Source organism: Podarcis tiliguerta (genome assembly GCF_965153285.1).
Source record: "Podarcis tiliguerta genome assembly, chromosome: 10".
NCBI lineage: Eukaryota > Metazoa > Chordata > Lepidosauria > Squamata > Lacertidae > Podarcis > Podarcis tiliguerta.
In genome coordinates, this window is record NC_139543.1 from 7,935,498 (window position 1) to 7,961,165 (window position 25,668).

At 44.7% G+C, this 25,668-nt stretch overlaps 1 protein-coding gene across 7 annotated transcripts in view; it reads right to left on the minus strand.

Moving 5' to 3' along the window:
- The window catches only part of ATXN7L1 (ataxin 7 like 1), an 80,472-nt gene that overhangs the window by 42,979 nt on the left and 11,825 nt on the right, over positions 1-25,668 (minus strand). For 5 of the 7 annotated variants that reach the window (XM_083399576.1, XM_083399575.1, XM_083399577.1 and 2 more), the window contains one exon: positions 2,747-2,851. The exons of 1 other annotated variant lie outside the window; for it this stretch is intronic. In XM_083399576.1, the coding sequence (XP_083255702.1) occupies positions 2,747-2,851 (105 nt within the window). Of the gene's footprint in view, positions 1-2,746; positions 2,852-9,850; positions 9,872-25,668 lie in introns of those variants that run through there. One more of the 7 variants, XM_083399580.1, reaches the window with a different exon arrangement.

Here is a 25,668-nt window from a genome sequence, read left to right on the forward strand (position 1 = left end):
TCTGTCCGGATTTTCACTTTTTGAAATATGGCAACCCTAGGTAATGCTCCTGAGTGGAGTGGCAGTTGTGAGGCTGCTCCAATTCCAGTGGTGGTGGGTAGGGGAAAGTGTGACTGGAGTTGGGGGGCTTCATTCTTTGTTCCAGCCCTTTCACTCCACCGGAACTCTCTGTGGGATGTGAAACACAGAGCAGTCAAATACAACATTCCTAGAGTGGACATAAAAAGGGGATGTCTGGACCAGCCAGTCGGAACTTCCTGTTTCCTCCTGGGCTGGGACAGACTTCCTCTGCATGTGACCAGAGGTGGGCGTGGCCTCACCTGTGCAGGTAACAAAATACCTCAGGGGAAGCAGACACCTCTCTCTCTGACTCCATTCCTCAAGGAAGCAACATCTTCTTAGCCTGGGATGGTATCTTGGCTCCCAGCCAAGAGAGGTCAAAGGAACTATCTCCTTATGGGATAGATTCCAGGTGTATATATTTAAGTCTGCCTTCTGGGATCCTAGTGTGAACAGAATGTGAGTAAACTATTTTATATACTTTTATACAAAGACTGTGTCTTGTCTATCTTTTTATGAGGGAATAAAGGCAAATTACCAAGGAAACTTATTTTAGAGGCTTATACAAGCCTGGCAAAGACGTTATCCGCTGTACAAGTTTAAAAAGGGGAATGTTGCTCTGCTAAATTGTAGAACTTGTTAACACAAGTTGGGAAGGCTATAATTTAACAATATATCCTCTCCTGCCTCCCTGAACATTCCCACACTCTCTGGTAGCATATCCGCTGAGCCCTCTGATCTGGTGGTTCTGTTGCTGAATCACAGATCAGTCCACAACAAACTTGACTGCGGATGAGCAGACTGATTTGCCTTGTATTACTGAGACTTGGGTGAGTGAGCTGGGTGGGCCTGACCTTAGCCAGCTGTGCCCTGCCTCTCGGGTTTTCGATACTGTACCAGGCTAGACTGGGGGGCGGGTGTCGAGGTGGGGATGCTGCTGTTGTCTACAAGAAGACCATCTCCTCTTGGAATGGGCTTGGGTCTGCATCTGGTATTGAGCCAGAGAGACACCTCAGGGATGGTGTGCTCTACTGATTTCTTTGCAATCCTGACCAGGCTGGCTTAGGAGGACTCTAAAACAATAATCCTGGATTATTTCAATATCCACACAAAGGCTGCTGTCAGGCCAGGCGAAGACTTCATGGCCTCCATGACAACCATGGGTCTTTCTCAGATGGTCATCAGTCCCACACACCAGGCAAGGCACACTCCTGATCTTTGCCCCAAGTGATACAAGAATGGACTGAAGATAGGGGGACTGCGATGCACGCCCTTGTCAGGGTCCGACCATTACCTGGTTAAGTTTGGACTAACAGTGGCAATTCCTCCCTGTAAGGTTGGAGAACCCATTTGACTTCCGGGTTAGCGCCTCCAGGCAATGGCGGATTTCCTCTAATCTAGAGGAATCCGCTCCGCGAAAACTAGGGTCTGACTGCCACGGCGATGCGGAGACTCATTAAAAACCACAGGCGGGAGAAGCCTGTGGACTTGGGATTCGGCTGGCACCTTTTGCGCCTCCCCTACTCGCAGGGAAACCCGGTTTCGGGGATCCGGAGTGATGTGGGGTGAGCGGCGCGGTGCTTCGAATCGATCGCTTTTTTCATGGAGCGAAGCCGCATTGCTGTTGCTGGAGAGCGCTGACTTTTTCCTGTGGACAATTGGACTTTAAACAACTACTTGTAAGTAGAACGGAAAATTGGATTTTCAAACATCGTAATTCGGCACTGAAACGGGAAGGTTCTAAACAGGAAGTCCGCCTTCCGTTTTGTAAATAGATCAAAGCAAAGACGTCGCAAGCTGAAGTCTGGGAAAAGCCTCTTGTAAAGGATTAAATTTTTACCATTTAAAATATTAAACCCCCCTTGGAAGCAGGAGAAGAGGGGGAATTCTTTTTGGACTGTTTAAGCCTGCAGGAGAGAGAGTGAGGAGAGAGAAATTTCCACCGTTTTGAACCTGGGACCGGGCTGTCAGAGGGCTCTCAAAGACTGATGGAACTTGGTGTGTTTCCGAATGCTCTGGGCAGTCAACATGATCATTCCTAAGCGTCCTCCTTGGAGTTTGGGAGCCCAAGCATCCCTTCGCTACTCTGAGGATTTCCAGACAATCTGGGTGAGGACCAGAGCACAAGTGGCGCAAATCTCACTCTGCAGCAGACCTAACACTGGTCAGTACACATAACCGTGCCTACCATGTGGCAGTATTCCTTTTGGCACCTGTTGAAAGCCTGCACAGAAGTTTAGAAAGTTCGTAGGAGTTTAAAATTGTTTTAGTCTATTTTATTGCAACTTTTAACCTTCTGTATGTTGTAAATTTTTGTCTTTTTCGTAAACTGCCCTGAGGTTTATTTTCTGCCATCAAGCGTTATATAAATTTAATGAAATAAATAAATAAACCCCAATGAGCAGGAAGGGAAGTGCCACTTGGATTTTCTCCTCTAGGTAATAGATCTTTTTTGGACTAGCTTTGATGAGCAACAAACATGTACCTGCCGCCCCACCCTCTAAAAAAAGTGTTTTCTGTGCGTTTAAGGTTCCAACCTCGGCAAGGTAAGTGAATTTCAAGTGGTTTAACAAGATGAGAAGCTCAGCTTGAAAAAAGAGGAAGGAGGAAGTTAACTGCTAGTGCAGCATTTCTTTTGGGACATGTACAGCGAGCCCGTAATCCAGGAACAAAAGTTTTCACTTACCGCAGTGTGACTGGAAAACCTGTGGCTTGACTACCTGATTGCAGATATTGCACACTACTAGATAGAAATCATCATGAGCTGGATAATGGCCAAATAAGTGCATATCTGTGGGAAAGTTAAAAATATATATATACAAGTATTAGAAGTTGTCATTTCAAAAAAAATTAATGTTTTTTTTTTTTAAAAAAGTTAAAATTCTACCATACTGTATTTTAAAAAGACACTCAGGGAAAAAATATATTAGTATCACTACAAAGAAGAGAATCTTAGGAATACAGCTTTTCTAACTCTGTAAAGTCTATATGTTTTTTCTTTTTAGTATACCAGGGATGGGACGTCTGATTACCTCAGTGCAAAAAACAACATGCTCAATCACCGTGACTATCAAAGGTAACTGGTGTTCAGGTAAAAGAAGAACCAATGCAATTGTCATCACCCCCATCCAAAAAGAAAAAAAGAATCAATTTCTGAAGTTATTTCAAGAAGGAAGCTTACCCAAAGTTATAGTCATATAAAGTTTGGCTCCTGGCGAAATCTTAAGAGAGTCAGGAACTAGTGACAAGGCGAGACAGAAAGGGGAACGAGGAGAAATGTCCCCTGGTTGTGCTGGTAGTCACAGGAAATGTCAATGCTGATTACCAATCCTCAACCAGTATTCCCAAGGATGTGTCCTACACAAGGCAGACTGACATGAACTCCTGGCCATGGACCCATTGTTTCCACACACATAAGCTGCTGAGGTGCAGCCTCCACTTTTCTCATTAATTTTTACAACCTAGGGGTGAGGTATAGAAATGATTGGCATAGAATTTTCCATCAACAACAAACCTGGGAAAACTCTTCAGCTAATTAGGAAACAATCAGCAAAAAATAAATACATTAGTCTGCCCTCGGACTTCTACATCCACGGAACAGAAATCAAATATGAGTCATGGTCTCAATACGGAGAGCAGTGATGGTGCATCTGTGCAGTAGTGACTGTGTCATCCCCAAAATCCCACTTAAAGTACTTGCAATCTCACTCCCCAGTCTCTTTTTAAAATATAGTACATGCAGCAATATACCTATAAGGCATTCACTTTCGCTCTTAAAGAAAGAGGATGATTCAGGTTAAAATGCAATGGTCAATAACTGTCAACATGAGGACTCGCAGCACTGCTTTTCACTAATAAGCATAAAAAGCTCACTGTCTGCAAATACCGCATTTACTCGGGTGTAAAGTGCCATGGAATGGAATGCGCACCACAATTTTCAGAACCTTGAAACCAAAAAAAGTATTTGTTGACAAATGTAAATGTGCCGTCAAATCGAAGGCACACCTTAATTTTCACAACCTAATTTGGCCCAAAAAGGTGAGCATTAGATTCGAGTAAACACAGCATTGTGAATTCAAAGGGTTCCTTCCTCTACAGGAAGAAGGCTCTTTCAAGCCAGAGGAAAGGAACCTGGGATTTGACCCTTTGCATTTCATAGAATCATAGAGTTGGAAGAGACCACAAGGGCCATCGAGTCCAACCCCCTGCCAAGCAGGAAACACCATCACAGCACTCCTGACATATGGTTGTCAAGCCTCTGCTTAAAGACCTCCAAAGAAGGAGACTCCACCACACTCCTTGGCAGCAAATTCCACTGTCGAACAGCTCTTACTGTCAGGAAGTTCTTCCTAATGTTTAGGTGGAATCTTCTTTCTTGTAGTTTGGATCCATTGCTCCGTGTCCGCTTCTCTGGAGCAGCAGAAAACAACCTTTCTCCCTCCTCTAGGTGACATCCTTTTATATATTTGAACATGGCTATCATATCACCCCTTAACCTCCTCTTCTCCAGGCTAAACATGCCCAGCTCCCTTAGCCGTTCCTCATAAGGCATAGTTTCCAGGCCTTTGAAACATTGTGAATTCAAAGGCTTCCTTCTTCTACAGGAGGAATGCTCTTTCAAGCCAGAGGAAAGGAACCTCGGGATTCGACCCTTTGCATTTATCAGTCACCTCCAGTGACTTCAATTAGTGACCTAACAGGTTCTCAGATAAGGGGCAATTCTTAACTCCCACATGCTAATAGGCTTGCAGCGAACACCAGCCACCGTCTGAAATATCCCTAGCATTTTCTAAAAAGCCTGAACTGCCGACTCCATCCATTCTTCAATGATTATGAGGTCAGTCATTCCCTGGGTGTTCCATCTCTTCTCCTGCCACAATTTCAACTTTTTCTTTCTTTTAAAGCTTTAATTTTAAGCAATCGGTATTTCGATTAACCCTTGTTGAAATGAACGGTAAAGTAGAACTACTGAATGGTTAGACTAACTGAGAGTTCATTTATCTCCAGCAACACCTTATAAAGGGGGGTTATTCTGTGCATGATGTCAATGAGGTGGACACCATCCTGTATCAGATACACTATTTGTACCACTTCCAAAATCCTGCTCTTGACTCCTAAAGCAGCCCTCTGCTCTTACCTACGAGAAAACAGAATTTTCTCCATTTCTCCTGACAATTTTATCACAAATGCCACCAGCTTTTAATTCAAGTTGTCCAACTGAAGCCCACAAAACCCCCAGCACACTAGATTCAACAGTGGAAGAAATTGCGATGTTAGATGCTAACACATTCAAGGTGCAACACAGAGAAAACGCTGTGTGCCTACCAGTGGCGTAGCGTGGGTTGTCAGCACCCGGGGCAAGGCAAGTAATTTGCGCCCCCCCCCCGCTGCACTGTTCCTCCCCCAGATAGTCCCTTGCTCTCTCTCCGCACCGCACCGCACGCCTGGCACCCTCCCCTCCACAGTGGGCGGCGACCCGGCGGCTCGGATCAGATTCGCACAGCCAGCACTGCAGTGAGAGAGAGTGAGTGAGCCAGGTAGGGGCAGAGAGCTACGAGTGCGAGCGCGCCCCCCCAGATGTTGTGCCCGGTGCGGCCGGTCCCCCCTGCACCCCCCACGCAACGCCACTGGTGCCTACCATTCGCTGAAAATAAAGCAACCGAGCCTAGAGCACATAATTGTGCACCTGAATTCTACAGACCACAACAAAATTTAGACGCCCAACGTCCCCTAGACTGCACCCAATCCAATGAGATGATGCAGTTCAACAGCCTTTATAAAGATTCACTAAAGAGGATTACAGGTTTGAAATTTTAAAAGCACAGAGGGGCTGCACCAATGATCGCTACCACAGCTAAACACACACTTAACGAGGTGGTGGAACTTTTTCATAAGAAATCACTTTTCAGACTGAAAGGTATGAAATTTCACCTCAATAATGTGTAATTTGGGGGAAACGGCAAATAACCTGACAGTGTTGAAAATAAAATATGTAGGAGGGCATTGGCAGTGTTGCCATCCTATCTGCAGTCAAAATATGTAAATCTAATGCACTTAAAACCACTTCATTCCCCCCCCCCAATTTGTTTCCTTCTTTTTGGTCCTCTGAGAACCATCAAGATGACTTACAACAGCGTTGTCCAAATTTTTTCAAAGAGGGCCAGATTTGATGAAGCGGAGGGCTATGAGGGATGTTGGGATTGAAGTTGAAGTTGTTGAGCTTTTTTGGGGGATTGAAGTTGAGGTTTTTTTAGGATTTTACCCCAGGAAAATCTGCCACAGAGCCCCCGAAACGGACTTTGGACATGCCTGGCTTACATGCCTTTTCTTCCCTTTCTGTGTTCAAACACAGTACTTATGAGCCGGGTGTCCTTCACGTCCAGCCAACATGGGGGAGTCCCTGGGTGCCCATGATAGGTGGGCACAGATGGTGTTGCCATGGGTGCGGTGAACATGCCTACTGATGCTCCATTCTGTGCCTTTTCGAGCAGTTTGTTTTCACCCTCCAGTTCTGGGCTGGAAAAACAAAGGCTATGGTGGACATCACGCTGACTGACCTAGGGGTGGCATTTTTCTCCCTGTCCTGGGGAAAAAGGATTGCTCTGTCGATTAAGCTCAAACGCAAATGATCTTCTCAAATGATTTTATTACCCCAAACAAACTAGTTTACCAGTAGGACTCCCCGTCCCCTTCAACATGGCCTCTCTTCAGCAGCATAAATCCCAATTCAGATTCCTAGGGAGAAAAATGGGAATCTAGGCTCTATGCCACTCTTGAAATGTTCAATATCCCTCGCCCAGCACTAAAAGCTCACTAACAGAAGAACAAATTCACTTCCGCCATTCAGTTCTGTAATTTGGTTAAAGTAAGCTCATAAAAAGGAGGTAAAAAAGAAATAGTGGGTCTTCAAAGTAACTCTTTATAAAGGTAAGATACTTAATTAGTTTTTCCCTCCTGCTTTGGAGCACAATCACAGATGGTGTATAAAACTACTGGCAATATTTCCTCTTCCCCTGGAAAAAAACCCCCATAATTGCACAACTATAGCAGATCAAATACATTCATTTTGTTTCATTTTGTTTGTTTGCAAGAGTGCATGATTTAATGTTCTCTCATAGCTGACTCAGAATAGATGCTTAGATTTCCAAATCATTTATTGGCATTTTAAATGAGGATATTTGAACAACATCACAATAATTGTTTTTGATGAAATGATGATTGTCCCAAATGAAACTAGAAATGATTTGTGGTTTGAAGTTATACATATGTCCTCTGTGTGTTCTCTTATGTAAATATGTAGATATATTTATCTGTATAAACACACACACACTTCCAAGGAGAAGATAATTTAAAGACCTAACCTGCCAGTATGGATTTTACACAATAGAGTTGAATCACACTACTCAAATCACAGAAAAAGTATTCAGGACTAACAAGAATTCAAAGACTAGAACCATGCAATCCTATCATTACCCTTTGAATAAGGTCAAGATGTTCCAAGTGAATTATACCAATTTAGCTGTATGACTCTTTCACAGGAATCACACTCTTACGTCCCCACAATGGAACACACGCCTAGAATGGAACAACAATTTCCAAGTAAATAACTCAGAAATCACTAAACATGTGGCATGCTGGCCCTGCAAGTTCCTTAATCTTAGAAGGGATCCCGATTTCATTTAGTGGGGGTAAATGTAAAGTCGGGGGCATGTGCTTTCAGTGGGCAGAGGAGTGCTCAAACAAACAGGTTTAATGAGGAAAGATTAAAAGATTTGCAGTTTGACACCTGCAAAAAATGCTCTGGTTATAAGTAGTAACAAGGCAACATGTGGCTTTCAGACAAATACATCCCCTTTGGGTGAAAGCAAACATGGGAAGCACAGACAAATTATTTGCGGAGGAGATAGCACTAAAGCAGGTAACAAAAGAAATCCGGCAAGTCATTAAGAGAGTCTCTTGGCAAAGCTTTAAAACTTCTTTAGCAATTGTGCCAAGATTTGTGAACTATTTTCACATAAACTGTGTGTGTGTGTGTGTGTGTGTGTGAAGGGTGGGGAGAGAGAATCAAGCAAAAGCAGCAAAATTCAGCTGTTTGGAAAAGCCCTGGAATGGGAGATATTCCCAAACAATTCCTCTATGGGTCAGAAAGGAAAACCCAATTTTGCCAAAGAGCTCTGCAAGGTGCAGCCTATCATGGCTCTCCAACAAGTGCACTTCTGTAATACATTTATTTGCCATAATCACAACTTTATATATATTTTTAAGTGAGTACCTAAAAAATAACGTAATGTATAAAGGGATCCTAGGATCAAGTAGGGAAATGCTCCCACCACTTCAAAAAGCTGCCTATCTTTGACAAGCTGAGCTTTTTACAGGCTGAGCGTTTTATATGCAACACATTATTTATTTTATTTATTTCATAAAATTTATGCTCCACTTGGTTGTTAAAAAAACCCTTACCTCAAAGTGGTTTACAAAAAGATAAAGCAATATAATCAAGAAAAATTCACAACCACACTTTAAAACAAAGTTAAAATACTAAAACGGATAAAAAATTACCTGAAATGCATCGGATCCATCAACGGGAGAGGGGGAAGGCAGAAGGCAAGGAATCCAACTAGCTTACTGACATCCCCTTAAATTGCCCACAATGATGAGAAGCAAAAGATGGATTCAGGGGCCTGGTAATCTCATAAAGGTTTCAGGCTTTGAGGTGGAAGGGACTGCAAAAGCACCAGCCTGTTTGCACCTGAGAAAGCCCTCGTTCAAAGCACAGTTACTCAAAATAACTACATACTGAAAACCAGTGGGTCTTCGAAGTCAACACACTTCAGATCACGCTGAAAGTTGTGCTGTATCTTATTTAGAAAGACAGTAATATATATGCCATAGAACAGTGCATAGGTACAGCATGCTTTTCGCAAGCATAAAGGTAAAGGTACCCCTGACCATCAGGTCCAGTCGTGACCGACTCTAGGGTTGCGTGCTCATCTCGCTCTATAGGCCGGGAGCCGGCGCTTGTCCGCAGACAGCTTCCGGGTCACGTGGCCAGCGTGACTAAGCCGCTTCTGGCGAACCAGAGCAGCACACGGAAACGCCGTTTACCTTCCCGCCGGAGCGGTACCTATTTATCTACTTGTTGCTGTGTGCTTTCGAACTGCTAGGTTGACAGGAGCTGGGACCGAACAACGGGAGCTCACCCCGTCGCGGGGATTCGAACCGCCGACCTTCCGATCGGCAAGTCCTAGGCTCCGTGGTTTAACCCACAGCACCACCCGCGTCCCAGTTTCGCAAGCATACTAAGTCCCAAAAGACAAGACCTACAGCACAATATTTTGCGTTTGCACACTGTTCTCTGGTCCCTTTCCTTTGCAACTGTTCCTGACAAAGTCCACCATGTAGAAGCCACAAGTGACAACAGACCCACAGGCCCATCGTGAGGGGTGAAAACCATTTGTTTATCACTAAATTCTGAATTTCTTGGACCTGCCTGTTCACAGACTGTAAAGCCATGGTGCTGCACATAATTAAAGCGCCAGGCCTCTCATGCAACAGTCAATTTGTTATACTGAGCCCATTTTAAGATAATATTCACAGACAATTGCTTTTTCACCAGAATGCATTCAGAGTGAAGTGTGGCGTGCTGAATGAGGATGGCCAACCATGATCTCATGAATGTGTGAGAAATACATTGACAGATTAGTTGAAAAGGGCTGAACAGAGATGCTGCATTTGGCAGAGAGCTCGGTTATTTTTACTATCTCACATTGTGGTACAGAGTTAAGATTACCTGGCTCAGGAATCTTGCTATCTTCTCACCACTGAAAGGAAACAAGAAGTTCATGTCCTTTACTTAGTATTTTAAAGCAATGATGCACATTTGTGGTTAATGCCAAGAGGCACAATCCACCAGACATTTCTCCAACAGAATCCGAACAGGAAATGAATGGATCACACTGTCTTAATAGACGCTCTAATATTCACAACAGCACAATGTAAAATTGCTACAGATCCAGGGATGAACCTGAGAATGTAGCAATTAAACAGGCCAAATTGGAAAGGTGTGTTACATTTTAAAATCCACAACACAGGCAGACATGCAGCTAAGATTTCCAATTTTAGTGCACTACAGTAGCATTCTTAGAAAATAGTACACACTGTATTTTACCAACTTAACAGTTATAGAAATAAGACATTATCAAAAGAAGAAAACAGATTTATTCTCCAATAAAGATAGAGTTGTAACAATAAATCCTGTCTTGAATGATAAGACTAACTTAAACCATAACCCTACTACATATAGCCATAGCTGACCCCAAAAGTATGTGTGTGTGTCCCCCCCAAAAACTCTGCCCCCTCCCATGGGAAAACCCCCTTTGCTATTTCACACTTTCTAAACTCTCCTACAATAAAGAGGCTGAAATGGAAACACCTCAGAATAAACCCCACAATCTCTGAAATTTGGTTCTGTTCTTACACTGAGGATTCCGCTGAAAGACAAAGCAGACTGTTAGCCTCCAAATAAAGTGAATAGGGGGCAATCAAATACTTTATCTCAATGACATGAGGCGAAGGGGTGTTGATGACTCCTACACAGTGGAATTACCGTATTTTTCGCTCTATAAGACGCACCAGACCACAAGACGCACCCAGTTTTTGGAGGAGGAAAGCAAGGGAAAAAATATTCTGAATCTCAGAAGCCAGAACAGCAAGAGGGATCGCTGTGCAGTGAAAGCAATCCCTCTTGCTGTTCTGGCTTCTGGGATAGCTGCGCAGCCTGCATTCGCTCCATAAGACGCACACACATTTCCCTTTACTTTTTAGGAGGGAAAAAGTGAGTCTTCAACACGATAGGAATCTATGCTGATGAAAAGTTAAAACAAGGTATGAAGATTCAGTTTTTTTGTTTTATTTTTCAAAATTCATACTTTTTAGTTGAAGGCAAACTGAATTGCTAACAATGAGGCCCATAACAGACTCCAGAGACCATCTTTCTATGCTTCAAATAATAAAAGTTTCATTTAACATTGCACACCGCTTTCATTTGCCTAAATTTTACATTGTTAGGATTTAACTCTTTGATTCCAATATTGTATTAGTAAAGGACTCCTTATAAGTATAGGAGGGTTTTATAAAAAGCATAAACACTGCTGCAGAAGAAAAGCAGCATTAGCTTATTTGCAATATCATGTGACCAAAGGCAACTTAACAAGGGCTCTGTTCTTAAAGGGGGTGGGGGAACTATATGTCTATCTATCGGAACCGGACAAGGACCTGCACCGGATCCTCTGCCTCAGGCGGCATCTGAACCGAGTCTGGGGCCTGATCCTGAAGAGTCCCAGTCTGCACAGGTTCCCCTGCAACAAACACCAGCTGGGCCGGAGGGCGGCGGGGCTCAGGAGCGCGACTCTGGCTGCAACGCTGGCTGCTGGCGGCAACGGCTCCTGAGGGGAGTGCGCGAGGGCGGTGGGCAGCGGCGCGAGGCAGCCGGAAGGTCGGCCATCAGCTGGAAGGTCGGAGGGAGCCGGAGGAGTGGGGAAGCGAGCGTGCGTGCGTGCAGTGACCGTCACCATGACAGGAGAGGCAGGGCCGTTTCGTCTAGCGAAGCAAGCCCTTAGGAAAATCCGTCTTGCGAAGCACCTCAGAAAACGAAAAACCCTTTCGTCTAGCGAGTTTTTCGTCTTCCGAGGCATTCGTCTTGCGGGGTACCACTGTACTCGCAGGAGCAGTGCTCGCCTTCGGGCGAGACAGGGAGGTGAGTCGCCGGGGATCAGGACTGGCCGTTACCCCGACAGAGATAAAAGGCTGCTGGACCCCAGGCTACGGGAGCAACATTGCTTCTACCGGCCTGTTGCCCTGCGCCTGACCTAGCCTGGTTTCCTGCCTTGGCCCTGTTGGACTGACTCCTCGTGGAATCCTTGGATTCGGGACCAGACCTGGACCGCGTTGCTCAGGTTAACCCCCGGGCCCAGCACAGGTGCCTTATCTCTCTCGCCCTGACCTAGCCACTGTGATCCATGCGACGGTCACCTCCAGACTGGTTTATTGTAACTCGCTCTACGTGGGGCTGCCCTTGAGACTGACCCAGAAACTCCATCGGGTGCAGAATGTCGCGGCGAGACTCCTTATGGGGTCTTCGCTGCGAGATCACATTCATCCAGTACTATACCAGCTGCACTGGCTCCCGGTGGAGTACAGGATCAGGTTTAAGGTGCTGGTTTTAACCTTTAAAGCCCTATACGGCCTAGGACCCTCGTACCTACGGGACCGCCTCTCCTGGTATGCCCCACAGAGAAACCTACGGTCTGCAAATAAAAACATCCTGAAGGTCCCAGGCCTCAGAGAGGTTAGGCTGGCCTCAACTAGAGCCAGGGCTTTCTCGGCTGTGGCTCCAATCTGGTGGAACGCTCTGTCACAAGAGACTAGGGCCCTGCGGGACATCTTTCCGCAGGGCCTGCAAGACAGAGTTGTTCCACCAGGCCTTTGGTTAGGGCCCAGCCTGACTCCCTCCTCTGGCAACCTGCACAGAATTTTGCTTAACGGTTGCCATTAAGCTGATTTTAATTAATTTTTATAATGGAATGTTTTTAGAATGTTGGATTATTTGATTGTTTGATTATTTAATTGTTGTTAGCCGCCCTGAGCCCGGCTTCGGCTGGGGAGGGCGGGATATAAATAAAATTTATTATTATTATTATTATTCCAACTCTAAGATCCTATGAATGTGTACTACACAACAAATAATCCTCTTCTGTAACATTTACAGAGATGAACCAACTCAAATGCTTTTGCCCCATCCACTGTGAGCTGGCAGTGAAATGCACAGCTTCTTTTACACAAATGGCTTGAGGAAGCACATACATGTTCAAGTTGAGAGGAAGGCTTTCCCAACATGAACAATTCACTCAGGGGAGGGAACTACAGAGTAAATTGAAATACAGTCGTACCTCGGGTTACAAACGCTTCGGGTTACAGACTCTGCTAAACCGGAAGTAGTACCTTGGGTTAAGAACTTTACCTCAGGATGAGAATAGAAATTGTGCAGCAGAGGCGCGGCGGCAGGGGGAGGCCCCATTAGCTAAAGTGGTACCTCAGGTTAAGAACGGTTTCAGGTTAAGAACAGACCTCCAAAACGAATTAAGTTCGTAACCAGAGGTACCACTGTATCAGTTGCCCCCACCCCCAGCTTTAAGAGAGACATTACAACATACAGTCATACCTCATGTTATGTCCGCTTCATGTCATGTTCTTTCAGGATACGTCCCACAGCGACCTGGAAGTACCGGAAAGGGTTACTTCCGGGTTTCGCTGCTTGTGCATGCGCAGACACGCAAAATGACGTCAAGCGCATGGGCAGAAGCAGCGAATCGCAACCTGCGCGTGAGCAGACGTGCCGCTGCGGGTTGCATTCTGCTCATGTTGCGAATGGGCCTCTGGAATGGATCCCGTTCGTAACCAGAGGTACTACTGTACTAGAAAGATTAAGGGCACAAGGAGAAGGGGATGACAGAGGACGAGGTGGTTGGACAGTGTCCTCGAAGCTACAAACATGAATCTGACCAAACTGCGGGAGGCAGTGGAAGACAGGAGTGCCTGGCGTGCTCTGGTCCAGGGGGTCACGAAGAGATGGACACGATTAAACAACTAAACAACAGAGAAGCACAAACATTCTCTTATCTGCCCCACGGTCACCAAAAGAACCCTTCTTCAAAACAAAAACAATCCATGACTGATATCCACAGCCTTGCAGACCTAGAAAGAATCCTTGCTCACGCCACTTAATACCATAAGCCGATTGTAGTTACCCTCTTACATCCATATGAACTCTGATACAGGTATCACATGCCAAGGAGACTCACGTCTCTCTGCTAGGGAGTAATGAGAGGGTAGCAATGCCAGGGCAGCAGGGAGAACACCTTCAAGTTTTTTAACTCTCTTATTCTCCAGCTTCCTGACATTTATAGCAAAATATCCAGCAAACCTTGAAGGGGGGCTTTTTGGAAAGCTCTCTTTTATTCGAAGCACACTGAAGCCAGGTGACCACCCTCAAAGTCAACAAGTTTCTCATCCTGTACATAAACTGCTGGTGCACAACAGCAGAAACCTTTCTGCCCAGAAGTGGTGCTATTGAAAGAACCATTAGCTGCCTTTGGTGAGCAATTAGAGACAACTGTAACCAAAGAAAACCGTTAATGATAATAATACAGTGGTACCTCTAGATACGAACGGGATCCGTTCTGGAGCCCCGTTCGCATCTAGAGGTAAATGTAACTAGCGGCGGTACATCTGCGCACGCACGCGTCGCTTTTCGCCGCTTCTGCACATGACGTCATTTTAAGCGCATGCGCATGCGGCGAAACCCGGAAGTAACGCGCTCCGTTGCTGAGGAGCGCAACTTGAACGTGCTCAACTCGAAGCATATTTAACCCGAGGTATGACTGTAATAATTAAATATTGCTTTAGTAGCCTCAAATAATTAAAAGAGAGCTGGAAAAGAGGATAACCTATCAAGGTTTAGCAATTAAGTTGTCAGGACAATTAACTGTCTATTTTTATTTTTTATTTTTTTGGCGCATCACTAAAAAGTCTTAGCTTCCCACCAAGACAGTAACCTTGTGTGTGGACTGTAACAACTTCAAGCTGCAATTGGGCTCACATAACTGAATGCTTCCCCATTCCAAAGAAGACAATAAATAAGAATCTCTGCTGTTGGAAAACTAGAATGTCAGGGAAAACATTCTGCTTACCGTATTTTTTGCACCATAACACTCACTTTTTTCCTCCTAAAAAGTAAGGGGAAATGTCTGTGCGTGTTATGGAGGGAATTCCTCCTCTAAAAACTACGTGCGTGTTATGGTCGGGTGTGTGTTATAGAGCGAAAAATACGGTAACTTACTGGTTCCTTATGTGTAAAATATTGTTTTCATACCAACACACCAGCAAATGAGCCCCCACTCACTGTCTAAAGTGGTTCTCATAAGACCCAAATTTGCTACCCCAGCAAGAACTTGGTCAAAGGATATGTAAGCACTGAAAACATTAGCAAAACTATTTATTTAGGAGCAAAAAGGACTACATAACTTTATGCTATTATATACTGTGATTTTCTCTAATACTCAAAGGTAGTCAGCACCATAACATCATGAGCAAGCAAATTTTCAAAATGGATTAACATCATATGGTAACTGTTGAAGAAAGAGGTTTGGAAGAGATATTTCTTACTCTCTTGTAGCAGTGTTAAACACAACAGCAATTGCTTTGAGCACATTTAAATTTGGTTAGATTTTGCTATCTGGCCCCATCCACAAAAATACACTTTAAGCAAATATTCCCTGTGGAAATACTTAGGGTAGAATAAATCACAGACACTTGGTAGTAGATAAAGATGGGGGGGGGGAGGTTCCAAACAACTTTAAAAGTACAAAGTTTTCTTACAAAAAGGATAATACAATCTTCGAATGAGCAAATATGCATGTTACAGATAGCACAAAGAGAAAGAGAAGGGGGGAGCAGAGGCTGCTGAGAGCCACCTACTTGCAGCCTGAGCTCAGATTAACCCATGCATAGGCAAACTCCACCCTCCAGATGTTTTGGGACTGCAACTCCCATCATCCCTAGCTAACAGGACCAGTGGTCAGAGATGATGGGAATTGTAGTCCCAACACATCTGGAGGGTCGGGTTTGCCTATGCCTGGATTAACCCTTTCATACACACGTGTGAATTAATAAGTGTTAATTGCGACAGTAAAGACAAGAGATTCCTGTATTTCCACTTCATTAATTCCTCATGACTGTCCAGAAGTTCCTCTTTTTAAATCACCATTCTATGTCAGTACAGTGGTACCTCAGGTTAAGTACTTAATTCGTTCCAGAGGTCCGTACTTAACCTGAAACTGTTCTTAACCTGAAGCACCACTTTAGCTAACGGGGCCTTCCGCTGCTGCCACGCCGCTTCCGCAAGATTCTGTTCTCATCCTGAAGCAAAATTCTTAACCCGAGGTAATATTTCTGGGTTAGCAGAGTCTGTAACCTGAAGCGTATGTAACCTGAAGCGTATGTAACCCAAGGTACCACTGTATTAGGAATCAGCAGCTTACTCTCAACACCTGGTTTTGTATGCTACTTTTTGTGGTCAAACCTGTGGCTGTTTGAAAAGCCAGATGTTCTCTCAGTTATGAATTCTCCGTACAATAGAAAGTATGAACATCCTCATTGATCACACATGCAAATCAGAGTACATCACAGCTGACCCCCACCCCACCCCCAGTTCTCAGAGCCTTTTTCACCAATTTCACTGTTATTAGAACTTTTTTTTTTTAAAAAAAAAGTGGTGCTGCTCATCTATGATGCAATTCATGATTTAACATAATTTCTGAGGAGTTTTGTTTTTATACACCAGCTGAGGAAAAGACAGAGCTGCCAAGTCAGGTCACTGGTCTGCATAGCTCAGCACTGTCTACCCCAGCCTCTCTCAACCTTGGGTGCCCAGATGTTGTTGGAATACAACTCCCACCATGATGGAAATTGTAGTCCAACATCTGGACCACAGATGCTGAGAAAGGCTGGTCTACACTGAATGGCAATGTGATGGCAGTAACTCTCTCTCTCTCTCTCTCTCTCTCTCTCTCTCGCATGAGTTAGCATGCCCAGGTAAGGAAAGAGATATTTATGGGTTTTTTTGCACAATCTCCAGAACCACCTTAAGCCATCCAAGCCTTGCTCTGGGCCTCTTCTGTGCAAACACTTTTGCCAGTACACTAGGAGCACCTTCTCTGACACCTTCCCAAAGCATGCCTGATTTTGACAAGGCAGCGTAAAGGGCTCTTGCGATGCTGGCGCAGCCCTAGCACTGCATTCCCAGAGACTTTGGAATTCCTGGCATATGGGAGATGAGTTAAGAGCCTCGGATAGAAGAGCACCAGGTTGATGAATTATATGGAACTGATAGAAAAGACTGACAAAATCCGAGACCAGGGAGAAGAGACGGTGGAAGAAGATTGGAAATTTTTAAAACATTATTTAGAGTAATATAGTATAATTAAGGAATGTTGGGAGATGGTGGAATGAACTTATATGACTTTAGTAGAAATATGATAAGGATTTAAGATTTTAGGATTTAAGGATTTAAGATATAAGGTTTTTTCTTTTTTTTTTTAGATTGAAGTATAGATAAATTTTAAGATTTTGATGGGAAGATAAGGTTAAAATAGATTAAGAAAGATGGAAAGGATTTGCTGACTTAATTATTAAGTGGAATACAAAAAAGGGAGGTGGGAGGAGGTCGAGGAAATAAGTCATTGAAGGATAGAGTTGTGAAAAACGGATGTGTTTTTTAAATGTTTTTGTTTTTTCTCTAGTGGGATGGAGGTATTGTCTTATTTTTTTGTTGTTTTTTTATGTATTTCTTATTTTTTTATTTTTCTCTCTCTTGTATATATATATACTGTGTTTTTTCTTTTTCTCTTTTTCTTCTGTAATTATAAAACTTTTAATAAATATTATTTTTTTTTTAAAAAAAAAAGGAATTCCAGGCATATGGGAACTCCAGAACCTGAAGAGGCGAGTGCCTGGTCACTTCCGCTTCCAGGGTACAGCTTTTTGCACACCCAAACCTCCAGATATTTTGGCCTTTTTAAAACATTCCCCCGGACGCTATTTTCGCTGTTTGAATCCCGGACGTGTCTGGGGAAATCTGAACGTATGGCAACCCTAAAGCAGGGATACGCCCAGGGTTCGAACCTGGAACCTTCTGCATGTAGAACAGATGCTGTACCAAGATATGGCGCTTCTGAAGTTTAGGAAACTAACAGACAAGAAAGCTAATGTAAATGTCCAGTGCCCACACTAAATAACAAGTTATTGTGGTGCAGGCATGGCCTCTGGAGCAGTCCAAAGGAGAATATAAATTAAGTGATTGAGAAAATGGAGGAGTAAACAACACGTCGCAGGGCTCAGGAAATGATATGTTGCAACAATGTTGCAACCACTCCAGCAAATAAATCTTGTTTCCGATGGAAGAAAGTAACGTTTCTTTACATCGTCCCCTTTTCAGTGGCGTAGCGTGGGGGGTGCAGGGGGGGCCGGCCGCAACATCTAGGGGGGGGTGCGCTCGCACTCGCAGCTCTCTGCCCCTACCTGGCTCACTCACTCTCTCTCACTGCAGTGCTGGCTGTGCGAATCCGATCCGAGCCGCCAGGTCGCCGCCCACTGTGGAGGGGAGGGTGCCAGGCGTGCGGTGCGGTGCGGAGAGAGAGCAAGGGACTATCTGGGGGAGGGACAGTGCAGCGGGGGGGGGCGCAAATTACTTGCCTTGCCCTGGGTGCTGACAACCCACGCTACGCCACTGCCCCTTTTTGATCCAGTTCACCTCTGATTCAATTGGGAACGACTGATCCCTATAAATACATTTACTTTAAAATCATGTTTTATCCTTCTCCTCATCAGAAAAGGTTCTCAGAGTGGCAAAGAAAGAAAGAAAGAAAGAAAGAAAGAAAGAAAGAAAGAAGTCACTATCCTCAGGCTTACAGTCTAAAAAGACATGGGAAAATAAAAATGGATCATAAGAGTTGGGAGAGACCCTGAGGTTCATCAAGTCTAGGTATGGCCAAACTTGGCCCTCCAGCTGTTTTGGGACTACAACTCCCATCATCCCTAGCTAACAGGACCAGTGGTCAGGGATGATGGGAACTGTAGTCCCAAAACAGCTGGAGGGCCAAGTTTGGCTATCACTGATCTAGTCCAACCCCCTGCAATACAGGAATATAATATTATGGGGATTGAACCTGCAACCTTGGCGTTATCAGCACCATGCTTTAACCAACTGAGCTAGGAAATAAGCAAACTCAGGTTCCAGTTCTTAATTGCAAGTTGTTCCAATTACCAGCCGGGATGGAAAGATTCAAGGAGAGGAGGAACCAAAAGATGCTGGCCTCCCAGCTGTTCTGATGGAGTGGCCCTGCATCCCACCTCCTCCCTCCTCTGCTGCAGACTGATGTAATGTTACATCCATGCCCAATTATCGTTGGCCGGTATTCAGTTCCGATCTTTGTTTTTATAGACAATTACGTCAGCTCCCTAAGATAAACGCCATATCTTTTGAGAATCCATAAGCAGGGTGGGCCAAGCAACCACTTAGCCTGCCAGCAACCTGCGATCATCATCGGAGACCCTTCTCCGTGTGCCTCCCCTACGAGAGGTCCAAAGGGTGGAAACATGAAAATGGGCCTTTCCTGCAGTGGCTCCCCATTTGTGGAATGCTCTCACCAAGGAGGCTCACCTGGCACCTTTCCTGCAGTGGCTCCCCATTTGTGGAATGCTCTCCCCAAATGGGCCTTTCCTGCAGTGGCTCCCCATTTGTGGAATGCTCTCCCCAAATGGGCCTTTCCTGCAGTGGCTCCTCATTTGTGGAATGCTCTCCCCAAGGAGGCTCACCTGGCACCTTTCCTGCAGTGGCTCCCCATTTGTGGAATGCTCTCCCCAAATGGGCCTTTCCTGCAGTGGCTTCCCATTTGTGGAATGCTCTCCCCAAGGAGGCTCACCTGGCACCTTTCCTGCAGTGGCTCCCCATTTGTGGAATGCTCTCCCCAAGGAGGCTCACCTGGCACCTTCATTACATCTCTTTAGGCGCCAGGCGAAAACATTTTTCTAACACCAGGCCTTTGGGTTATTAACATAAGCCTTTTAAATATGCTTGTGGGAGGGGGTAGTTATTGGTTGTCTTTGTTTTATTATGCATTTTGTGTTCTCATTTTGTATTTTTATGCTGCGAACCATCCTGTGTTCTTCAGATGAAGGACACTATACAAATGTAATTAACAACAATACAGTGGCACCTCGGGTTACATATGCTTCAAGTTACAGACTCCGCTAACCCAGAAATAGTCCCTCGGTTAAGAACTTTGCTTCAGGATGAGAACATAAATCGTGTGGCGGCGGCAGCAGGAGGCCCCATTAGCTAAAGTGGCGCTTCAGGTTAAGAACAGTTTCAGGTTAAGAACAGACCTCCGGTACGAATTAAGTTCTTAACCCGAGGTACCACTGTACTAGCAACCTGATGTACACGGGTGTAGCACACCAAGAATACCAGACTACCAGTAAGTAGCTTTGTGTTCTCTTCTACATAGTAGTCCGAGAGAGAGAAAGAGAGAAACATAGAGACTAAGAGTCCTGTTATGTCCTATAAAATAGCTGCTGTAGTTACTGTATAACCTTATTAGCATTAACCTGTCTCCACAGCACCTTGTAGAAAGTGTGATCACAAATGAATAGAATTAAATGAATAGAATTAAAAATTCATTCCTTTCCTAAAAGAAAGCAGGGGGGAATTAAATCATTCTCAGACTATATCATAACAATAAATAGAGAAGTAGGCTATCTAAGCTCGGTGGTTCCTACTTCCCCACAAAGACCACGAACCACTTGAAAATGGCTTGGTGGACCACTTTATGATTTTCCTGCCTGTCATAGCAATTACACCTTGAATTCTGTGGAATTACAACGCGTATAAGATGTGCTGTCTACTATCTGCAGCCACAAACCAACCCGCATGTCACAGATCACCTGAATGAAACTCGCCCAAGGACCACAGTTTGGGAGCCCCTGATCTAGCTGGCTACCGTACAGTGTTCTGTTTGGAAGCTGCAGCTAGAGCAGAATTCACCTGTGCATTTAACACTGGGACGCGGGTGGCGCTGTGGGTTAAACCACAGAGCCTAGGACATGCCGATCAGAAGGTCAGCGGTTCAAATCCCCGCGACGGGTTGAGCTCCCGTTGCTCGGTCCCTGCTCCTGCCAACCTAGCAGTTTGAGAGCACGTCAAAGTGCAAGTAGATAAATAGGTACCGCTCCGGCGGGAAGGTAAATGGTGTTTCCGTGTGCTGCTCTGGTTTGCCAGAAGCAGCTTAGTCATGGTGCCACATGACCCGGAAGCTGTACGCCGGCTCCCTCGGCCAATAAAGCGAGATGAGCGCCGCAACCCCAGAGTCAGTCATGACTGGACCTAATGGTCAGGGGTCCCTTTACCTTTACCTTTAAACTGTTTGGTTACGTTGGGTGCAGAGCTTCGCAGGCACTGCAGAGGACACCACAAATATGATTTAGAATGCTGCGTGAGAGGCAGGGGGCAATTTTTTTTTTGGCATCACTGAAATTTGAGACCCCCAAGAACCGCCAATCACTGCAGGGTTGGCAAATCAACACTGACCGATATTGGGGGGTTTCTAAGGAACTTTAGTGGAAAGTCCTAAAGGACCAGGGATGAGCATATATGCCAACCTTTCCACTCCTTATACGCTACCAGATGAGGCCTTGCTCCACATCCCTTTACTGAGTGAAGTAAAACCAGCAGCACCCAAGGCTGGATGACATGCTCTGTATTAGCATGTCCCTGCATGCAAATGGCTAGTCAGGGGTCAGCAAACTTTTGCAGCAGGGGGCCGGTCCACTGTCCCTCAGGCCTTGTGGGGGGCCGGACTATATTTTGGAAAGAAAAAAAAAAAGAAAAAAAGAACAAATTCCTATGCCCCACATATAACCCAGAGATGCATTTTAAATAAAAGGACACATTCTACTCATGTAAAAACACGCTGATTCCCGGACCATTCGTGGGCCAGATTTAGAAGGCTTCTGGGCCAGATCCGGACCCCGGCCTTAGTTTGCCTACCCGTGGGTTAATGTCTATCTCATTACTTGCATTTGTGCATAAAAACAGAACCTTCTTATTCTCCTGTGCTTTAAAGACACTTTAAATTTTCCCATTGTTTTCTGTTTTCATTTATCCAGTTGTTTCTATTGTCATGACATTCAAATTGCCTTAAGGAAGTTTTAGTTGTTATTTTTATTAGAAAAAAGGGAGCAATTGCCATATTTTTCGCCCTATAGGACGCACTTTTTCCCCTCCAAAAATGAAGGGGAAATGTGGTGTGCGTCCTATGGGGCGAATGCAGGCTTTTGCTGAAGCCTGGAGAGCGAGGGGGGTCGGTGCGCACCGACCCCTCTAACTCTCCAGGCTTCAGGAAGCTATCCGCTAGCCATGGGAGACGCAGCTCTCCCACGGCTAGCGGAGACCTTGCCGGCACCCAGAAGCTTGGGGTGCACTGAGCTCAGCACGCCCCAAGCTTCGGGCTTTGCGCAGCACTCCACTAGCTGTGGGAGAGCCGCGCGGAGTCGAGCGGCTCTCCCATGGCTAGCGGATAGCAGCCTGTTCTGGAGGCTGGGGTCGGGGGAAGCTCGGGCTTCCCCCGCCCCAGCCCCACACCTGGGGGGGAAATAAATTTTTTTTCTTTATTTCCCCCCCAAAAAACTAGGTGCGTCCTGTGGGCCGGTGCGTCCTATGGGGCGAAAAATACGGTAATACTTTATTTTAAAAAATCAGCAGGTTATGTCTTAAGTATTGTCCACTTCAGCCTATATTTATAAATCTCATTAAGGTTACCTTCAAAAACACAAACTATAACTTCAGGTAAGCAATATTTTATATAGTTTTCTGGGAATCTTTCACTGGGATTGTTTAAAATGTTTCTCTCATATAAATTAGCTCTCATATCCAGGCAGTTCTTCTGTCTCTGTCCCAGCTGCAAAGCCTGTTCAGTAGAACATCACCTTATAGCAAAGCACAAAGAGATGGAAAGTGACAAAAAAAAACCCACAACAACAACCCAAAAGAATAAAACAAACAAAAACATTCTTTCTAGTGGCATGGCCAATTCTCCCTTCACAGCAGTGGTAAGAAGCAATAATTTCCCTGGGGCACTCATCTTTTGTAGCACCAGAGTCCACTTTGCCAGACAAAGGGGAACCTGTTAACCCACTGTATGCCGACATTCTTACTATAACCCAAGTTGCACCCCTCCCTCAAAGTTTTAAGGACACACAGAGCAGTTACAATCTTGATTCACGTGAAGGGAGAGAAATCGTGGAAGGAAGCCAGTGTTCATACATCATTCCTCCACTAGATTCACCATGAAAATATAACAAGGAACCAGTTATTATACATCAGATTCTCATACCTGGCATCTTTTTACAGTTTCTGTGAAAATGCAGTGTGACACAATCGATAACCAAACTGAAGAAGCAACACAGGAAGGGTTGTGGTGCAGTTGGAAGGCTTAAATACACATTCATCAGAATTCTCGCAAGAAAGCAAAATATGAGAAACCACGCAAGGTGTTATCTCAGAAGCACCAATTCATGAAATAAACACAACTGGGAGACTGCCACACCAGCCTCCATCAACCTGGTCCCTTCCAGATGTTTTCGACTATCATCCCATCATCTCCAGCTGCCACAGTTGTGTCAATAACAACGCCAACCAAACAACTAAGACTGGAAAAAAATAGGCTTCTGTGAAACAGAATGGAATCCCTCAGTTAAGGGAGACCCTGGTAATTTACATAAATCTTAGAACTATTAGTGGAAATGTTATTCATTAGTGTTTAGCTGCTTAGGCAAGAGGAAAGCGAATGTTTTCAGTTTGGGATATTGCAAAGCCATAAGAAACAGGCAGGGTTTTTCAGCTACATCAAAACTGGCAATCTGTTGAGGAACGTGGAGATCATTTTGTTCTGGATTAGTAGTCGACTTGTCCTCATATTATCTCCGACAAGCATGATGGCGGTGGTTGTTAAGACTTCGACTTTAATGGAATTTTTACTATTTTCTTTCCAAAGAAAGTGACAAACAGAAATGTTCAAAAGTTACTATTATGGTTTTAAGTCTGCAAAGTACTTATTTACAGTCTTACAGAAGAACCCTTTGCTTGTCTACATAGAAAGAGCCACTAAGTTTAACAGGACATATCCCAGACAAGTGTGCATAGGATTGCAGCCTTCCCTGTGCTTTGTCATCATAACTATCTTCAAAAGTAGGTTGATATGTGCCAAAGCAGATGCATGAATGTTTTATAAACATATGCTCTCTGGTTTTGCTTCAGCGCAAGGGTTAACATTTAATACTGTGCTTTACAGCTGAAAAAGTGTAGTGTATGTGAAAGACACACGCACCTGATTTGGCACCATTTTACTGATTTGCGATGGAATAGAGTCGTACCTTGGAAGTCAGACGGAATCCGTTCTGGAAGTCTGTTAGACTTCCAAAATGTTTGAAAACCAAAGAACGACTTCTGATTGAAGCCGCGGGAAACCCATCAGACGTTCGGCTTCCAAAAATAGTTGGCAAGCCGGAACAGTCACGTCCAGGTTTTGTGATGTCCGGGAGCCAAAACGTTCAAGAACTAAGCTGTTTGAAAATCAAGGTAACTTGCTCAAGTCCTTCCAGTAAATCCTTGGCAAAGGTGGGACTGGAACATCAGCAGTCCTACGAAATCCATGCCTACCTAATTTCTAACCATAGCTGCTCAGATGTGCAATCCTAACCCCACCTGCAAGTAAGCCTCACTGAATTTGGTTGGAACATGTGCAGAGGAGGGTGACCAAGGTGATCAAGGATGTGGAAACAAAGCCTTATGAGGAACAGTTGAGGGATCTGTGTATGTTTAGCCTGGCAAAGAGGACACTGGGAGGAGATTTGATGGGTGAAATATTTAAAGGGCTATAACATGAAAGATAGAGCAAGCTTGTTTTCTCCTGCTCTGGAGGGTAGGATCAATGGATTCAAGCTACAAAAAAGGAGATTCCGACTAAACATGGGGAAGAACTTTGTAACAGTAATACCCGTTCCAACAGTGAGACAGGCTCCATCGGAAGGCTGTAAACTCTCTGTCACAGATGCTTTGGTTAAGATTTCTTCAAAGCAGGGGGTTGGACTAGATGACCCTCGTGTCCCTTCCAACTCTACAATTCTATGATTCTACTAATTAAGCTGTTATCCTATCAGCATTACCTATTTAGCTCATCTGACAAACACAAATACATTTACAAATTTGCTGCCTCAGGCAACCATTTGAAAAGAGAAACTAAAACTTCACCTATGTGCTGCAGCCTTCCATGCAATTATAGCTAAAACAAATGAAAACCATCATGCCTGCTATGGCAAGATAAACTACTCCCATGTGAGGACGGCATTCAGGAAACCTCAGTGGGCCACAGTTGCTCCAAGCAGTGAGCTTGCCACAGCGATGGCCTCCTACCACACAGTTTGATTTCATGCTGCTGCCAAGCTGTTTTCAAGAGTTGTTTGGTGGGACCATGAAACAAACCATTCTAGGAGCTGGTTCACATGACAGCTGCACTGAGAAAAACGAGCCTTAAGTACAGCTGTACCTTGTGTTAAGAACTTAATTCATTCTGGAGGTCCGTTCTTAACCTGAAATTGTTCTTAACCTGAGGTACCACTTTAGCTAATGGGGCCTCCTGCTGCTGCCGCGCCACCAGAGCATGATTTCTGTTCTCATCCTGAAGCAAAGTTCTTAACATGAGGTACTATTTCTGGGTTAGCAGAGTCTGTAACCTGAAGCGTCTACTGTAACCCAAGGTACCTTCTATAAGGGTGTGTGTGTAATTTTTTCTGGGCAAAAAGTATAATAGACACCAGGGGACCTCTGGGCTACAACAAGGCGAGTCAAACACCAAGGTACAGTGTGATTTCAGGATCCCCAAACAACCAGCAGCATCCAAGCCGGACAAATACCAGGGGATAACTGTAGAACACAAT